Source organism: Nuphar pumila, chromosome 3 (genome assembly GCF_984573655.1).
Source record: "Nuphar pumila chromosome 3, dmNupPumi1.hap1.1, whole genome shotgun sequence".
NCBI lineage: Eukaryota > Viridiplantae > Streptophyta > Magnoliopsida > Nymphaeales > Nymphaeaceae > Nuphar > Nuphar pumila.
The window spans coordinates 26,041,965-26,060,421 of NC_143251.1; the positions used below are offsets into that span (position 1 = coordinate 26,041,965).

Genomic DNA, 18,457 nt, shown 5'->3' on the forward strand with positions numbered 1-18,457 from the left:
TCTCTTCCTTGTCTGCTGGAGGAATTTATAAGACCTAAAAGTGAAAAATGTTAAACTAACTCTAAGTATAAGTTTGAGAGACCTAAAGGTAGAAAATGTTAAAAAAGATCTAATCTAATTATGTGAAAGTTGCTTATGAGTCTTGGAAGATAAAGGAGCAATTGGATGTCTCTTCCCCTTCTATATAAAGGCATGCAATCCGCCTTTTTGGGTTATGTTATTGAATGAAATGAAGTTCTTCATCTAAGCTCTCAATCTTTATCTTTATCTCTCCAACATGCTCCTATCTCTAGCACACGTCTCTCTCTCTATCTCCTTCTCTATTCCCTCTATCCTTTCTTCAACTCCATAGTTGCATAGTACCTTCACCAAATGAACCTGAGCAGTCTAGAGATCCATACTTACTCATGCCAAGCCTAAGAAGCACCTCACTACCAAGCTTAACCTAGAATAACTTAAAACAATTCTATATGCTGTTAACAACAAAATTTTGTCAAACTTGCACTAGTCATATCTCTCAACCCATATAGAATCTGGGGCTGAAATTTTAAGCATAAACTCTTTCATATGTCTTCTATCTATTCCTGAAATTTTAGGATTTGTTGATTACCCAGCAGAGAGAAATTAATTTTCTATTCAGCCCTATTAGAGCCAAAACACAGTCCATCACCAAAAATCCCTAAAAACCTAACGCCACTTCCAAAGCCTATATCTTCCCAACCCAGTGGATTTTATACCTAAAATTTGGTCAAGATCTAGTTCTATATGTCTAGCGCCTACTTTTAAAATTTCATATTTTTATGTGGTTCCAATTTTTCTTTCCAGGTTTGTCAGAACTAAATTGAACCTGACCTACCTACCCTAAGTCTATTTAGCCCAACCATTTATCCCAAGCCAGAGCTTATCACATACCAAGTGATGTTGATGAAGCTTCAAAAGAAGCCGAATTGACATGGAAGAGGTTCCTGAGAATACCATAAAAGAGCAAAAAACTACAATGAATGCATACACAAGCGAGAACACAAGACATGGTTCGGTTCAAAGCTGAACCTATATCTACGCGAGTCTCTCTCTCTCTCTCTCTCTCTCTCTCTCTCTCTCTCTCTCTCTCTCTTCTCTTGAGAGGAGACGTGATCTGTTTATTTTATATTTATGTCACCCCTTTACAAACTCAGGTTGCATATAATTATCTAAGTTTTTCACCAATAACCAACTTGCTATTGTTTATCAAAAAATCATGATGTTTTTTCTTATTGAATACATGGTAAGCTTGGACTTTATCTTCCTTGATCTTAGGCTCCTCTTCCACGGTATTAAGCCTTGGATGCCTTGGGTACAACCTCACTAGAAACCCACAATAAGGCAGTTTCCATCTCTAAATGGGTTTCCTTCTCTTGAGATTCTTCTTGGGGGGTGGACCACCTTTCGCGGGTTAGACCGCAAAACTCGATCCAGACCGAATAGGTTCTCTACCAAGAGAGAGATTGCCGGAAAAACCTCTGTTCCATTGCCAATCAGCGACTCCGGTGGTGGTGAGAGCAAAGACGACAAGGGTAAAGCATGGTAGATATCAAGGTAAAAAACAAGTTTTCAAATGCAGGGGTAAAAGAGCAACTAAATAACCACTTGACACTCAAAGTCAGTGGATAGTCTGTTCGAGAGATGTTTTATTAACCCAGGTGGTTAAACGTAAAACTTGAAATCGTGAGCGCGTATTAGTAAATATAGCATTAATTTAGCGTTTTTTATAAAATTTCAAAAAAAAAAAAAACTGACAGCAATGAGATCTCATGGTAGTACGACGAGAAGGCATATGACATACGGATCCGGTTCTGGAAAAGAATCGGTGTTCCCGTATCCATTTCTACGGAGACTCGATCCACGAAAGGCCGAGAGCGTCGGTCTCGGTCTTCTCTTATCCATAGATCAACTCTCGGCTTCCTCTTACACTTTCTCTTATCTGGACGCCGTCGGTAGTGCGCGGTTCTCTCCCTCTCTCTCTCTCTCTCCTTCCGTGAAAATCCTCGATCTCAAAACATTTGAATAACGAAAAAAAAGAGTTAAAATAATCGATTAATCCAACAAAAACAAAACGGAATCTTCTTCCAGCTGATCAATCTTTTCACCATTTCATCCTCGAATTCGTCGTTTTTTTTCGCGTTACCCTAACTCTAGGATCTGTGTGCTTGTTGGGTCGCGCCTTTGGGTTTGGTCGAGAGGATGCCCGCCGGAGAGGATGTTGAGGTCGAGAACGACGACGACGAGATCACGCAGGAGGATGCGTGGGCAGTCATCAGTGCCTACTTCGAGGAGAAGGGGCTGGTGCGGCAGCAGCTCGACTCCTTCGACGAGTTCATTCAGAACACGATGCAGGAGATCGTCGACGAGTCAGCTGACATCGAGATACGGCCAGAGTCGCAGCACAACCCGGGGCGTCAGTCGGATTTCGCTGAGGTAGGTTGGGTCGGCTTCTTCCTCCTAAGGGATCTTAGGGGCTTTTTTTTTTGGGAGGGGGATGATTTTTAGTTGCGTGCAAAGCATTAACTGGTGGTGATGAATGTTTTTTAGTCGTAAATTGAAGCCTTCTGTTAATCTGGTATGCGCAATTCCTTTTTCACTTAAGCCACTTAGAATGATCGAACTGTTTCCGTAACGATCAGTGATTCACCACTTTTGTTTTTTTTAATTGTAATTGGTTAAATTCTTCATTTTATGTGAATGGTTCTTCTACTGAACAGTTAGTTGCATTGATTATGAATTGGTGATGGTAAGATAGGGATTGCGATTGGTTTATTTTTTCCATTACACGTGAATGGTTTCTACTACATAGTAACATGATTGCGTCACAGATTTAGTGTTTCTATATTTTCAAATTTTACGAGCGTCTGAGTCTAAATTCGTATACGCTTGAATCGAAAGTCATAGTTTTAAGTTTTACCAATTCTTAACATAGCCCATGATTATCGTACTTGTGCAAATCTCTGCTTCAGTCCTCTGCGTTTTTTAAGTGTTGGCTTTTTGAAGCTGTCAATCTATTCGCTCTCTGATTTTAAAATGTGATTCTGAGAGTTTGAGGTATAGGATGTGTGATTTTTGGAGGTTCTAGCACAGTAACTGGATAGACAAAATCAATAGCAGGGATGAGTGTGTAAGTATATGGTGATCAACCGCAAGTGGGTTCTGTTTTACATGTGACGTGATTGCACTTTACAACAGCTTGTGATGTTCGTTGAGCTATCATTTGCTTGCTTTGTGTTGGTGGTATGCTGAGAGTTGAAGATAACGTGTTGTTGGTATTTTTTATTTCATTACAGCCCCGTTTTTGTAATCAATATTCCTTTTAGAATCAAAGCTTTCATTTCAGCTTTGAGAAGAAACCAAAAAAGAAAGAAAAAAAACCAATAACCATGTTCATAGTCTGAGAAATATTGTAGCGTTTCCTCTTTGTGACTGGAATATTGCATACACAATTCTAAAGTACACAATTTAAGGAAGACAAATTCTGATCATAATGCTCTTCGTTTTCCAGTCCATTTGTTTCCCCGCTTTATCATGATTCTGATATTTCGTATTTGATTAATTCTAAAGCTACAAATTAAGCACCCTTTGCTTTTGCAGACGATTTACAAGATCAGTTTTGGTCAGATATACCTGAGTAAGCCCATGATGACAGAATCAGATGGAGAAACTGCAACTTTGTTTCCCAAGGCTGCTAGATTGAGGAACTTGACTTACTCAGCCCCACTATATGTGGATGTTACAAAACGGGTAATAAAGAAAGGGCACGACTCTGAAGAGCTTGTAGAACAGCAGGATTTCACTAAAGTCTTTATTGGGAAGGTAATATTTAGCTTGTTTTCGATCACAATGCACACATGTGCAATCATGTACACACACATATGTAAAGCCTTATTGGTTTTATTTTATTTCATCTTCCTGCTTATGTTCTTAGGTATGCATTCATCTTATTGTGGTTCATGGTCTCTTTTAGGTTCCAATTATGCTGCGTTCTAGTTACTGCACATTGTATCAGATCTCTGAAAAAGATCTAACAGAACTTGGAGAATGCCCATATGACCAAGGTGGGTACTTCATCATCAATGGCAGTGAAAAAGTTTTGATTGCACAAGAGAAGATGAGTACAAACCATGTCTATGTTTTCAAGAAAAGACAGCCAAACAAGTATGCCTATGTAGCGGAGGTACGATCTATGGCTGAGTCACAAAATAGGCCACCAAGCAGCATGTTTGTTCGAATGCTTTCTCGGACCAGTGCCAAAGGGGTAAGCTTATCATGTATCCATACTAAGTATCTCTTTAACCATTTGTGAGAACCTCTACTGAAGAGTTTTACTGTAACTATGATTCCAGTCATTTCTCTTAATACATCAAGAGATTCTATAACTTCAGACTATAAGTAGAGTTGGTGGAAGCATGGAAATGTCATCATCTTTAATTTCTTGAGTGCATGTATGCATACACGTGTCTCTGTAGATGCCTGCATAAAGGTTTTCGGTTGGTTGTTTTAGTAGAAAACTATTGTTCTTTTAGTGGGTGCAATATCTCTTGTTCAATTTTCTTATGGCCAAGAGGCTATTTGTTAGGAGAAATTTTTGAAAAAGTTGAATATCATGGGCTAGTTGAAGAAGTTCACTCTCATAGTTGGTATTAGGATCAGCATGGGTACCCCTTCTTGTGCCTTTTGAATCCACATGTACTGGTGGAGCACCAAGAAACTACCTGGCGATTGTACAATGGTAAGTATGTCTCCCACATTGGGAAGTGTGCACTTGGAACTTCAACAACCAAAAAAATGTACCCAAGATCCTTCATGTAACTAGCAAAAATCGATCATTGAGCGGAGACTCGAGAGGCCAGCAAGAAGAAAATCAAAATGAAGTTTTGCATATAAAGGACCAACAAATGAGAGAACCAAGTAGAATTGGACATCCAATCGATACGTGGGTGAGTTGTAAAAGTTTCAGTAGTGAACATCAAGTTTTTGTTACACAAATGCAAAAGGATGTTGAGCCTTTTAAAGCAAGAAAATGTAGAAGGGCAGAGGCTATGAATAAAAAGATAAGCACTTTGCATGAGTAACCTAAGGAGGTCGATGGACGAGCATTGTTGGTTTCAAGTGGATGTGCAAGAGCAAGTACAAAACCAGATGGAATATTGGAAGGTATAAATTCAGGTAGCTGCAGAAGATTTTCATGTAAGAGTACAAACTTGATTATAAATATTGTGTATTTTTTGGAAGAAGCCTGTTATCTGGGAATAGTTAAAAAAAAAGTTAGTAGCATGATCAAGTATGGAAGCTGAATATAGATTTATGACGGTACTGACATTTGACGTGATGTGGATTAGGCATCTATTAGATGAGTTGGTTGAAAGACTTCTAATATCTATATTATTTTCTTATAGGAATCTGATTCAACATGGAAAGATGAAGCATATAGATTGATCACCATTTCATTAAACAAAAGATTGATGATCAATGGCGACATGCCAAATATTTTGGGACTAAGAATCAGGTTGCTTGCATTGTCAAAAGGCTTCACATGACAGAGATTTTGGAGACAATTTGCTGATCTATTCACAAAAAGTCTCACAAGACGGGGATTTTGAAAACAGATTGCCAACTTATTCACAAAAGGTCTGACAGGATAAAGATTTTAGTTCATAAAATCCAAGCTGTCCACAGTTAAAATACATGTAGTACACGAGACAAAAGGGATAAGGTTGTGAAGATGGCCTCATTATCCACACAGGACGTTAGGGTCGGCTCTTGGATGGGAAAAGATAAGTAAGCAAATTCTTTCCCAAGAAGTTTGCGGCTGCTAGGATCAGTTCCAGTTTTATTTGCTTGGTAAAATATATTAGCACTAGAGGTATTTATGTATTTTGCTCCTATACACTTATGGTGGCAAAGTTATGATATTTTATGTTCATTATATAAAAGAAGAAGAATAGTAACATCTCCCACATTGGGAATCATTCTCTCTGAGCCCTAGCAACCTTCTATTCCTTATATCAGCCTATTCATTCTTAAACAAATAGAAATAAAAGTATCCATGTAAATGCTTGTGTGCTTTTTTCCTTTATCTTTGTCCTATTATATTACATTTCTTTGTTACTTTATCGTCTGGTTTATTGTAGGGATCCTCTGGGCAGTATATTCGAGCCACTCTTCCATACATCAGGACAGAAATTCCAATAATTATTGTGTTCAGGGCACTTGGCTTTGTTGCTGATAAGGACATACTAGAACATATATGTTATGACTTCTCTGACACAAAGATGATGGAGCTGCTTCGCCCATCACTGGAGGAAGCATTTGTTATCCAAAATCAACAGGTACAATAATTATTATTTGTATTTAGATTATTCTTGGGACTTTGATAATTAATAGATAAGTTGCTGACCATATGATTTCTTTTGTTCAAATGGATGTTCTTGGTGCATAATAGAATAGCAATGGACGCACCACACCTTGTATTGGACTTTATCGAATTGTATAAGCCACTCCTAACTATGTCATTTTCTGTTACAAGATGTTGAAGCAGCTTAGAAGCATGAAAATGTTCCTTCTGGCATCTAGTGCATGTGTTTTGCTGAACAGTAGATATTCCTAATGTAGACTAGGATTTGAAATGTATCATTCAAGTATAATTTCGTCTTTATCCCTGCTTGTGCTACCTTTCCAATATCTCCTTGTTTTGGAGGGTTGTATTATTTGTAAGGAAATGAGTTCCTCTGAGGATATTCACTTAAATCACCAAAAGTGGATACTCAAAAGAGTTCCACCAAAATACTAACAAGAACACACAAAGAACCACAAATAGGTTCATTCACAAACACCCACTAAAGGGCACAAGAACAATGAATGAAAAATAATATTCTTATTGATGTTAACCCATAGAAGAAGCTTACAAATGAGGGGGGGTTTCACCCCTATTTATACACAGCCAAAGGGACGTTTTTAACGAAGTGTTTTTTTTCTTTTGTGTAACACCTTTAAGATAGAACCTCATTGGTAAGTGCCACAAGATCTCGTGCATTGGAACCCATGGTTATGGACCCGAATCCTGTCGTATGGGACATTTTCTTTTCCAAGCATCATCCCCTAGTAACTGAAAGAAGGCAAAAGTGCTTTCATTGTTGTTCCATAAGAAGCCTTCGTATCTTAATGCATGTATTTTCTTTCTTCGGAGCAGCTGCTATTAGAGGAGGAGCGAGATCCACTTTTTGGGATATATGAGTCGAAGCAAGAAAAGAGACGTTGGGAGAGATCCCAACGACTCCAATAGAGCCGTTGGGCTCTCTCTACAATGCCTCTTTTGGCTGAAAAGAAACTAAAAATAAACAAAAAGAAAACTAACCTAGTTAGACTATTTACTAATTAGATACTAACCTAACATATATATATATTATATGTATATATATTTATATATATGTACATATATATGTATATATACATATATATAAATATATATAAAAAATATATATATATATATATATATATGTATATATACAAATATGTATGTATATGCATATACATTTTTAACACTCTCCCTCAAACTTATGGTTGAATAACCAAAAGTTTGTCTAAGATAAGGTGAAATGTAGGAGCAATGAGTGGTTTGGTAAAAAAGTTCACTAATTGATATTCTAAAGTAACATAGGGAAGATCAATAGTGCCATGTAGGTATTCCTCTCATACATAGTGATAGTTCATCTCAATGTGTTTGGTTCATTTGTGGAAAGTCCGATTGTTGGCGATGTAGATGAAACTTTTGTTGTCACACCAGAGTCGTGATGCTCCGGTACTTTGAACGCCCATGTTATCCAACAATCTCCTTAGCTATACTGTAAAACCCGAAAATTTTATAAAATTTTGCAAATTGGGCCTGGATCCAAATTACAGATCCAGGACCCATAAAGTGGTTTTTCGCATACATTTACCTAGTAAATTTGATATGTACGTATAAGTACAATAATTTGTAATTAACTAAATAATTCGGAGAATAATCATTCAATAGGGGTGCGTAGATGGGTATGGGATCCATATACTGGATTCATGTGCATATATATATTTATATATATCTAAATATATATATATATATGTGTATAATCATAAATAAATAATATTAATATTTGTAATACTATAGAAATATAATATATATATATATATATTAAGCGGATTCGAGGATCCACAGTTGGATCCACTTGGATCCAACTTGCGGATCCATTTTGGTGGGGGTTAAGGTTTTATATAAAATGCGAGATTTAAAATGAATAAAATTTTTAAGTTTTTTTTTATTTATCTGAGGATCCACAGTGGATCCATTTGGATCCACTTGTGGATCCATTTTGACTTGGGGTCGGGTTGCGGGTCTCGGGTTCGGACCCGAGCCCCACCCCATATTCTTCAGCCCTGTTAAACGAAAAGGGCAACCCGATAAGGGTTGCCCGATGAAACCCTAGCAGAAAGCAAAAGGGGGCGCAGGGGGTTACGCAGAGCGTAACGACCCCGCGCCCATCTCGGCAGAGGAGGGGGAGTCCGGGTCGATAAAAGGAGGTGGAGAGGAAGCCCTCTCCACTCGCCTCTCTCTTTTCACTCAGTCCTTCTCTCTCCCTCGTCTCTCTCCCTGTCTGCGTGCGCGCACCGGAGGTAGAAGATCGCCGACAAGTTGCGACAGCCACCGCAGCTCCAGCAAGCACCCTTCTTCACGGTAGCAGCGTGGAGCGACACCAGCCGACCGTGCCTGCACGTCTCCAGCCTCCGATCGCCGGAAAGATCGCCGGAAAACCAGCGAAACAGGTACGGTGCCTCTTGGATTTCGGGTTAGGGATCGAACATGGGTTCGATTCCATGCATGGGTTTGTGGGGAGGATTCGGGGATTAGGTTGTTTCCCCATTTCGAAAACCCAAATCGATTTGGGGATTTACTGTACCTAACCCTAAACTGAAACAAAGTCCAACCCAAATCGATTTGGGGATTTTCTTACCTAACCCTACATTGCAAAAATCCCTAGCCCAAACGATTTGGGGTTCGGCTGTGGTATCGAATTAGCCCCATTCGTGGGGTTTCCGATTCTTTGAAATGGATAACCCCAATTTTGGGGGGATTTCTGTTTTGGGACCCAATAACCTAGATACTAAAGGGAAAGAGGAAATTGGAGTTTGCTTATGTTGGGTGCTAAACCATATGGAAGAATTTGTATCTTGGTTCAATTAAGTTTTTGTTTCAGCAGGATGCCCAGTTTCAACGTTATTTGCTACAGAAATCTTGAGTTTTATTTAGGAAATAAATTGGTAATAATTTTATGAGTTGTTGGTTTATGCTAGGCATCGATTGTTTTAAGATGATTCACATGCATTGTTGATTCCATGTGAACCGATGTTTATGGATAGGTGTTTGAAAGATTGTATATACAAAACTGATCCTGTGATATTTCATGTACCCATTTCATTGATTTGAATTTGATAAGCCTTAAAACCAAATCTCCATTGAAACAAATGGAAATGGAGTCTGCAGTTTTTGTTAGCATTAATATATTAAATTTTACCCTGTTTCTTGATGAACTGCATGAGCAAATTCCCCATCTGTGTTTTCTATTTGGACGTTCTTTATGATTTTTGCATAATTAATGTTGATTAAGATATATATATATACAAGAACTGGACCACAGGCTGTATGATTTCACTCTTAATCTTATATGTACGTTGTCTGAAGGGGATGTGAGATTTCTATTTTTCTTATATAAAAAGGGGGTTTATTAGTTGTTGCATCCTCTGTCTTTGGAATTTGAGCATTTCTTAGGTTATGACTCAAAGTTTGCTCTTAAATTGTTAATGGTCTGTCTCAGGTATTGAAATTTTATCTTAGGCAGATATGGTCTTACTAGAGTTATGAATTATGACTTGCATTTTTCTTTGTAAAGATACATATATTAGACGTTCTCAAGACCATATGGGTTACGCTCAGGCTTGCTATTAGCTGGACCCTGTGCATTCAATGCTTTTGATATCAAATCCATAGTGTTGCTGTGTATATTTTTGTAAATAAACCATAAGTCATTTTATGTATAGAAATTCTTTTATAAGTGTTCATTTGACTACAGTAGTCTTAATCAATGACTTTATACTAAGTGTCAATATTAAAGAAAAAAACTATTATGCTTGCATTGCATTTTTGGCTTCTTGCAGTACTGTTTCCAACCATGCATCTCTTTCACAACAAATTAATTAGTGGTGAAATACTCTCTTGGAACTTATTTGGAAGTATACCTCTTAGCATACTAAAGTCAAAGTTTTCAGAAATATTGTATATATTCTCTTAAGCTTCATTTGAACTGTCTGAAAAAGTTTTCCATAAGTTGAAAAGGGAAAGGAAAGAAACTCAGCTGATTTAGGAGTACTAGCCGTGAAGTTTTGTCTGAACTGTGAATGTTTCCTTTTAACTGTTGATGATGCAGAAATTTGATTGTTGATCTTTTAATGACAAAGCAATGGCTAGCTGGAATGTCCATTTTGACTAGCGTTAGAACCAGTTAGCATGACCATTGTGCTGTTTTTGACAATTTTAGTCTTGTTGTTTTGTTATAAGCATTAAGTGGAAAGAGAGCATAAGATCATGGGTTGTGTGGTACCCTGCCAAGCCCAGCCGACTGGTGCTGGATTATATTTTTACAAAGGAAAATATAATAAATGCTATTCCCTTAACCTGTCCATGCTTGTGGACAAAGGACAGGTCCATTGAATCCTTGTTCATGTATAGTATGACTCATATGGAAGCTTAGCTTAATACCTTAAGTTTTCAGAATACTAGCTAATCATGTTAGATCTGCTCTTTGCATACAGGTGAATGAAAATGTGAATAGGCTTAAACTTGATTTGATATGCTTGAGTTGGATATCGTTGTCTAGTTGTTTTCATGGGCATGAGCAATCATGAAAGTAATGTTTTATTGCTTAAATCTACATGCATGGGTGTTCACGTGATATAATAAAAAATTATCAAGGAATGACAACATACATTTTGGAATAAATATGTGAATCCTTGCACATGAATCTTTGAAACCGTGCTTGTGAATGTTGTTGTTTTATGTCCATGGTTATATTGGCATATATGGATGTGCATTTGGAAACACTTGTCGTGGAGATTTATGCTTTCACTTGACTGTTATGACTATGGTTCGCATGAGTGTGAGCATGATTCAATTGTTGGTAAGTCTTCTTGAACATGTACGCTTGATTATTGTGTGAATTGGTACATGTACACTCACACACTTAAAGAAACCATGGATTGGTTAAGACCCATATGTGATGTGGGTAACGCACACATATTGAAAATGCATATGAATGAATTATGACATGCATATGTTTGGGTTTATATTTGCATGAATATATATGTTGTTTGGCATTTTGGCCTAGTGTTATGAATGAAACACTACTTGGTTTTATTATGTGATGCACTAATGGCCAAATTGGACCATCACCGGCCTGAAGAGCCGTGGGTTTGGTTTTCTTTTAATTATGTTTTTAAATGCATCACTTGGCACATTACTACACTGTTCTAGTGGTGGATACGGGCTGGAGTCCCGAATGGGTCCCTGCAAGGGAGGATGCGGGGTTTTCACTTTACTTTTGCATATGTGTGGCAAACTTAAAGAATGAACTTTAAATAAAAATAATGAATAAGAACAGTGTAATATACATTCTGGGATATCTCATCTGGAGTATGAGAATCTTGGATATCCGGTCTTGGGGAGACTGTGAGGATACAAAAAACTCCGTGTGCGTTGTTGCCCCTGAACCCGATATTGAGGTTCTTCTCCTGGCCACGGTTTTAGGGAGAGCCCACCACTTTACCCGGGAGTGGTGTGTTAGTCACAGCTGTGAGTTTATGGTACCAAGGAAGTGACACTTGTGGGCGTGGGGTGTCCCTTGTGTCCCCGACATTAGATGTGGAGGTCTAATGTTCCGATGGATGGTGCTGTTTCCTGATATCGGTCGAGGGCTAAGTTGGAACCCAGTAATAAAATATAAATTGCGTGTTAAGCTACCCTGGGAACCTACTTGACCTCGGGGTTTGTACCCGTTTGGTGTATCCGCGGGCCACGGTAATTAAAAAGAGGAACTTAAGGATGTGTGCATCTAATAGGGCATGCATATGGAAAGATGAAACTTAAATGAAAGATAACAGAAGAAATCATGCATTGCACATAATCATGCATTTTTCTGTTATGCATTAGATCATGCATGTTTGAATCATTCTTGATATCATGACATCATTTGGTGGTTGCATACGCTTTACTTCGTGAAATCATGCTGAAAGGTTGGTTATTTAGTTGTTGATATATGACACTGTTTACTGTTATTGATTGGTGAGTAAATGAAATCATTGGTAGTTATGAAAATTTAGATGTTGAAAATTTTATATCTGCGCTCATTCAAATCACTGCATGAAATCTTATCCATGTTCTTTCTCTCATCTGGTTTCTTTAGAAGTAGCTGTGCTCAGAATTTCGGTTCTGACACCCTACTTTGTTGGTTTTTCACAGGAAATGGTGAACAGTGAAGTTGGACATGCATCTGGGGATGGATGAGTTATACTTGGACTTGTCAGCTTCAGTAGAGGATATTGTGGCTCTTTCTTTTGTCTTTCAGTTCTTTTAAATTCTGCAATTGTTACTTTACTTTCAGTTGAAGGAAACTTTGTCTTTGAAATTTTATTACTCATTAATAAAAGAGTTTTAGTTGGTTGATATGGATAATAATTGCAACTTCGTTTGTGGTGTGTGGTTATCCAACTGAAATTGGAACTGTAGGGACCCCAGGTCTCTGGGAAGTTTTCCGCAACTCTTAGAAAAAAGAAAAAAAAATTCCGCATTTTGCAAAAGTAGGAGTTGGGGTCGTTACATATACCACCTCCACAATGATTGTAGCCATGATTTGATATTCCGCTTTGGTTAAAGAAAGAGAAACTTTTTGCTGCTTCTTGTACCTCTATGAAATCAATGAGTCACCTAAAAATGCACAAAAATCAGTGATTGAGTGTCAGTTATTTGGATCACCTCCCCAATCAGCATCAGTATAAGCAAGTAAATCTAAGGAGGAAGAAGTAGACTGGAAAAATCCTCGAAAATAAAAGTTTTGATATATCTAATAATACGCAAAACTTCTCCCTATGAACATTGGTGGGAGCTGTTAAAAATGTAATCCTTATGTATATATATTAGTATGTATATATATAAAGATACATATATATATATTATATATATATATACATATCTATCTATCTATATATATATATACTAATATATATTTATTTTGATCTTAATACCTGAAAAGGGTATTTCTGTAAATTCACTTTTTACGCATATTCCACTTGGAATATGATTGTATTTTCTTTTTACTTTTTTTCCTTTTTCTTTCTTTCTTTTCCTTTATTCTTTTTTTATTTTCTTTTTATGGCTTTTCGTGCCACCTTGGGAAGGTTCCCCAAAAAGAGTCGTTGGGGAGCCCCCAATGGTCACAATTTGTGACCGTTGGGGGCTCCCCAACGATTCTTTTTGGGAGCCCCCAAGGTGACCCCCTTGAGGTGTATAAATAGGGGTATTTCCCCCTTGTAAATTTAAGGCTTAAGAGTCTCAAGCTTCTCTCCTTTTATTCAATACATTCATATTACATGCATTTGTGCATGTTTGCATTATTTTACGCCTTTTGCGTATTTGCTAAAGTGCTCTTTGAGTGCCTTTGTGCACATCTTTTGTAAAGTACTAATGCTTGTATGCGTATTGTCTCTTCGTAGACATTTTTACAGGAGCATGCTGAAACTGGCTCGCTGTGTGAACTGCATGTGCAATGTCAGGCCTTGTAATCAAGAGATATAATAGTGCCCCAATAAGTTGTCTGTAAGGTGTTGAGTTTTTGAGTGATTCTCCATCATCAATCTTTATTTTAATATTGACAACTTTAAGAGTGTCAACCTTCTTATCATTTAAGATACAAGACCTGACAACAATATCTAGAGCAAATTTATATTGAGTCAGCAGATAACCTCTAGAAGAATAAACTTTTATACCAAGAGAATATTTTAAAAACCCCAAGTCAATTATTTCAAAATGTGTCTTGAGAAGCCCTTTAATGTGTTCAACTCCCTATTTACCACTTCCTGTGATCAGCATATCGTCTACGTAGAGGAGAAGGATAATAATACCTGCATCAGAAATCTTAACAAACAAAGTTGTGTCAGTCAAATAAGATTGAAATCCAACATTAAGCAAAACTTGACTAAACCTATCATACAAAACCTTTGGGTCTTGTTTAAGACCATACAAGGCCTTATCTAAACGAAGAGATTTTCTTTTAGAAATAATTAAACCAGACAGTGTTTTCATATACACTTCTTCAACCAAGTTTGCATTTAGAAATGCATTCTTAACATCTATTTGATATATAGGTCATTTCTTCACAGCGACAAGAGCTACTAAGGTTCTAACAATGGTCATTCTGGCAACTGGTGCAAAAGTTTCTCGTAATCTATTCCATACTCTTGAGAGTATCCCTTGGCAACTAATCTGACTTTGTACCTTTTCAGAGTTTTATCACTCTTGGTTTTAATCTTATATACCCATCCACACCCTATAGGTTTCTTTCTTGGGGGAATATCTTGGACAATCCAAGTAATTTTTTTTCTAAGGCATCTAATTCTACTCTCATTACTTTTATCCATTAAGGATGTTCCTTTGCTTCAGCATAGTTGGATGGTTCTATATAGGAATGAATCAACACAATGTAGGCTTGATCCTTAGGTGAAAAAAATTAATAAGACACAAATTTTCCAGGGGGTTCTGATACTCTAGACAATCTTCTAGTTTGTGTTTCTACGTATTTTTCATCATTGATATATTTTTCAAGAGCACATGGATGTTCAGAAAGACTTCGCTGTAAACACCCCAAATTTTCTAAATCCATCTCTGAGCTCACTTTGCCACTAGGCCCACCTTCTGATCCATTCATAAGGGCAATCCGGTCGATTTCTGAGTCAAAGAATTTCTAGCCCAAACTCAGATCCAGTTTATCATCTGATATCTTGTCTATATCTAGGATTCAATTTCATTTTGGCCCAATCCAATACTAGATCCAGTGTCCAATATCTAATTTCTATCTTGGGCCCAGATTTTTCATTCAATTCATTTTATTGCTTATATCCAGGGTCTGATCATCATTCGTTTCCTTTATTTCATCTCTCACTCGAGATCCAGATCCATTTTTCATCCAAAACTTTGGATCCAGACCCAAATTCAAAACCCTCTTTTCATCCAATTTCAAATTTAATCTTTACATTTTAATTCAAATCCAGCGTTTTTGGAAATGCCTTTTTTTGAAAAACGATGTGTCGAATCTGGATCCAATTTAAATTCTGATTTGGATTTCGTATTAGGCCCAAATTTCAAAATGGATCTTAGATCCAATTCAATCAAGACCCATGTGGCGTCAATTTTAAAGTCAATTTTCCCACTTTATTTCTCATTTTGATCACTTAGTTGATTTAATCTTTGTTTTTGTCACCTCTTTGTTTTACCATTTGTTTTTTTTAACCTTCCTTCTAGTTGTCTTTAAAATCAAATGTGGACCCACATGAGGTGGTGCCACATCTGTTTTTTTTTAATTACAATTAGGTTAAAAGAAAAAAGAAAAAAAATCAAAGAAATTACTCATAAGTAGGGGTCAACCCCTTTTTTTTTGTCTTTTTTCTCAAGGGCTAAGTTGGGACTTTCTAGAAGTCCCAACCTTAATTCCTCCCCAAGTCTATAAATAGACCTCAAGGGGGATGCCCCTCTTATCTTTCTTTTGACTGGAGATCTGGAGCATTCAGCCCTCTCCAGCTCTCCTTTGGTTCCTCTCCAGCCCCAAGGTAATTCCCCTTCCTCTCTTGTTTATTTTCATTCTTTTTGTTTCTTGATGCTTCTATGGTACCACCCCCTTTTCTTCTTCTCTCCTTCATTTTCTTTTGATTTTCGTATGGTAGCATCAAGGATTTGATCCACCTCAGATGAAGCCCTTATTTTCATGTTCTTATTTCATATATTTTGATCTTGATTGCTATATTTTATTCCAGCTACAAGAAAGATGGAGATTCGATCTTCCATAGATCGAATCCATCTTTCAATTGGTTATAGCAAATCCAATCCACACTTCAGTCTGTTATTTTGATTATGGATGTATTATTTATTTGATTTTTCATCATCCACAAGTTCATTCATGATCAAGGATGCTTGATCTCACGTTTTCTTGCCCATGCATGCATGAATTAGTTTTTTCTATGCTTAATGGCTCATGCATTGAAATGATCTGTTTTGGTCTTCTGATAGCTCTGTCATTTCGCATATCAGTCGATATTATTTCGATTTGAGATTTGTACAGAGTGTTCACATATGTGTCTCTATGATTCTCACCAAATTTCATATTCTTATCATGTCATTTGACCCGTTTTTAAAATCAAGAACCGACACCTGTTTTCTGCACCCCCAAAACGCTGTGCAGAATCTAGGTCAACTTGCCGGAGTCATATCTCCCTAATCGGAGATTGTTTTTTAGATTCGTAAAAAGTGGCTTCTCTGTCTGCATGTCTAGTTTCTGTCGTGTGATTTTGGTGATTTTTTACGGTCATCTGCTATTTTATCTTAGCCTGAAACTAGAACTTATTCTTTTGTATCGTCTGGCATTGTTTATAACCATGTTTGATTTGCTAGAATCATATCTCTCTGACTTGGAGATGATTTTTCTGATCCATAAAAGGGGATTTCTTTGCTGTCATGTCTAGTTTATCCTTGATGAATCTGACAATTTTCTACGGTCTGTTCCTATTTTATTTCAGCCAAAAATTGAAACCCTATTTTTCTATACCGTCAACCGTTATTTGAATCAGGCTCATCTTGTCAGAGTCATATCTCTCTAACGGAAGATGATTTTTAAGATCTGTAAGAGGGGTTTTTTTCGTTTGCATGTCTAGTATCTTTTTGCCAAATTTGGTGATTTTTGGAGCTCATTTACCATTTCATTTTCATCGAAAACCGAGTCTGGACTGTAACTCAAAGTATCTGTGCCCAAACCAAAATTGGTTTTAAATTTCTGTAAATTGGCATGGTTTCATAATCCTTTCAAGCAACTTTTCCCACAAATTTGGAAAAAATTGAGTTTATTTTGTCTTTGAAACACCCAAATTACAAAAACCTGGCTGTTGGTCTCAATCTCCTATTTCTAAAATTTTAAAATCCCATTGTTTTATTAATATCTCAAGATCCGGGAAAGATTTTTACATTATGTAAAAGGGACATGTTTCTAATGCTTGTCCTGAGTCTACAGACTCAATTTGGGCTTAAATTGAGTTCGTTTAGGATCCCTTTCACCCGAAAAACCTTGATAGGTTTTTATGCAAATTTCACTTATGTCAATTCCTGTTTCAATTTTCCAAAGCTTGATAAAAAACCCTAATTCGGGTTTTTCTTAAGTGTTTTTCCAAAATTTTCAATTCTAGGTTGTTCCTAAGGTTGTTAGGAGTCTCCATACCAATTTTTAAAAAATTTCATGGTCGTTTAGCATCTCATTCGTTGGATTTTTCAAAACCAGTTTTCTGTAAAGTCATAATTCTGCTAAAATAAGGGCAAATTAGGCATTTTTTCATTTATATTCTCCATTTCGGGCCATTATTTTCATGATTTTAAAATTTGATTATATCTTTTATCATCTCAACATGCCTTACAATCAATTTAACAAATTTTGGAGTTTGTTTGATCTTCACATTTGCAATATTTTATAACTCTTACAAAACCCCAATTTTCAAGACTATTTTGGTCATAAATCCAAAATTTCAAGGATATTTTGGTATTTCCATCCTCAATTCCGAAATTCAAATTTTCAAAATATATTTCTTTCAATATTCTATCAAATCATGCATCATTATCATTATTATTTAGAGATTTTGTTTTATGAATTTATGGAAAATGCTCATTTTAGGAAAATATCCTTCAATTTACAGATATTGTTGGATAAATCCAGGAAAGCCTACATTTTTCTACTAATATGTTTGCTGGTTTTGTAAGAAAATTCAAGAGTGTATTCTTCTTTATTTCCTCATTTTATTATTCGATTTCTCAATGTAACTTGTAATCAAGAAGCCAAAAATAGTGAAAATTTACTTTTATGCTTAGTTTAGGATTGCATAAGCATATAATTTATTTTCTTAGCATCAATTGCTATTATTTGACATTCATATGCATTTTTGACTCCACAATGGTGAAACATGAATGACACATGCATCTTCTTCTAAGAAATTAATAAACTTAGTGGAATTCGTATTTGTGGCTATAATCAGAATACGAAAGATACTCAGATTTATTATTGTCTTTTAAGTTACAAATGACCTACACTCAGGCTATTTTCCA

General features: G+C 36.6%; 1 protein-coding gene across 1 annotated transcript in view; it reads left to right on the forward strand.

The window, feature by feature from the left end:
- Positions 1-1,972: 1,972 nt before the first annotated feature.
- LOC149842361 (DNA-directed RNA polymerase II subunit RPB2-like) overlaps positions 1,973-18,457 on the forward strand; it is a 35,945-nt gene continuing 19,460 nt past the window's right edge. Inside the window, exons 1-4 of the mRNA XM_089999089.1 lie at positions 1,973-2,454; positions 3,619-3,840; positions 3,992-4,282; positions 6,159-6,356. Of these exons, the coding sequence (XP_089855215.1) occupies positions 2,221-2,454; positions 3,619-3,840; positions 3,992-4,282; positions 6,159-6,356 (945 nt within the window). The 5' untranslated portion in view covers positions 1,973-2,220. The remainder of the gene's footprint in view (positions 2,455-3,618; positions 3,841-3,991; positions 4,283-6,158; positions 6,357-18,457) is intronic.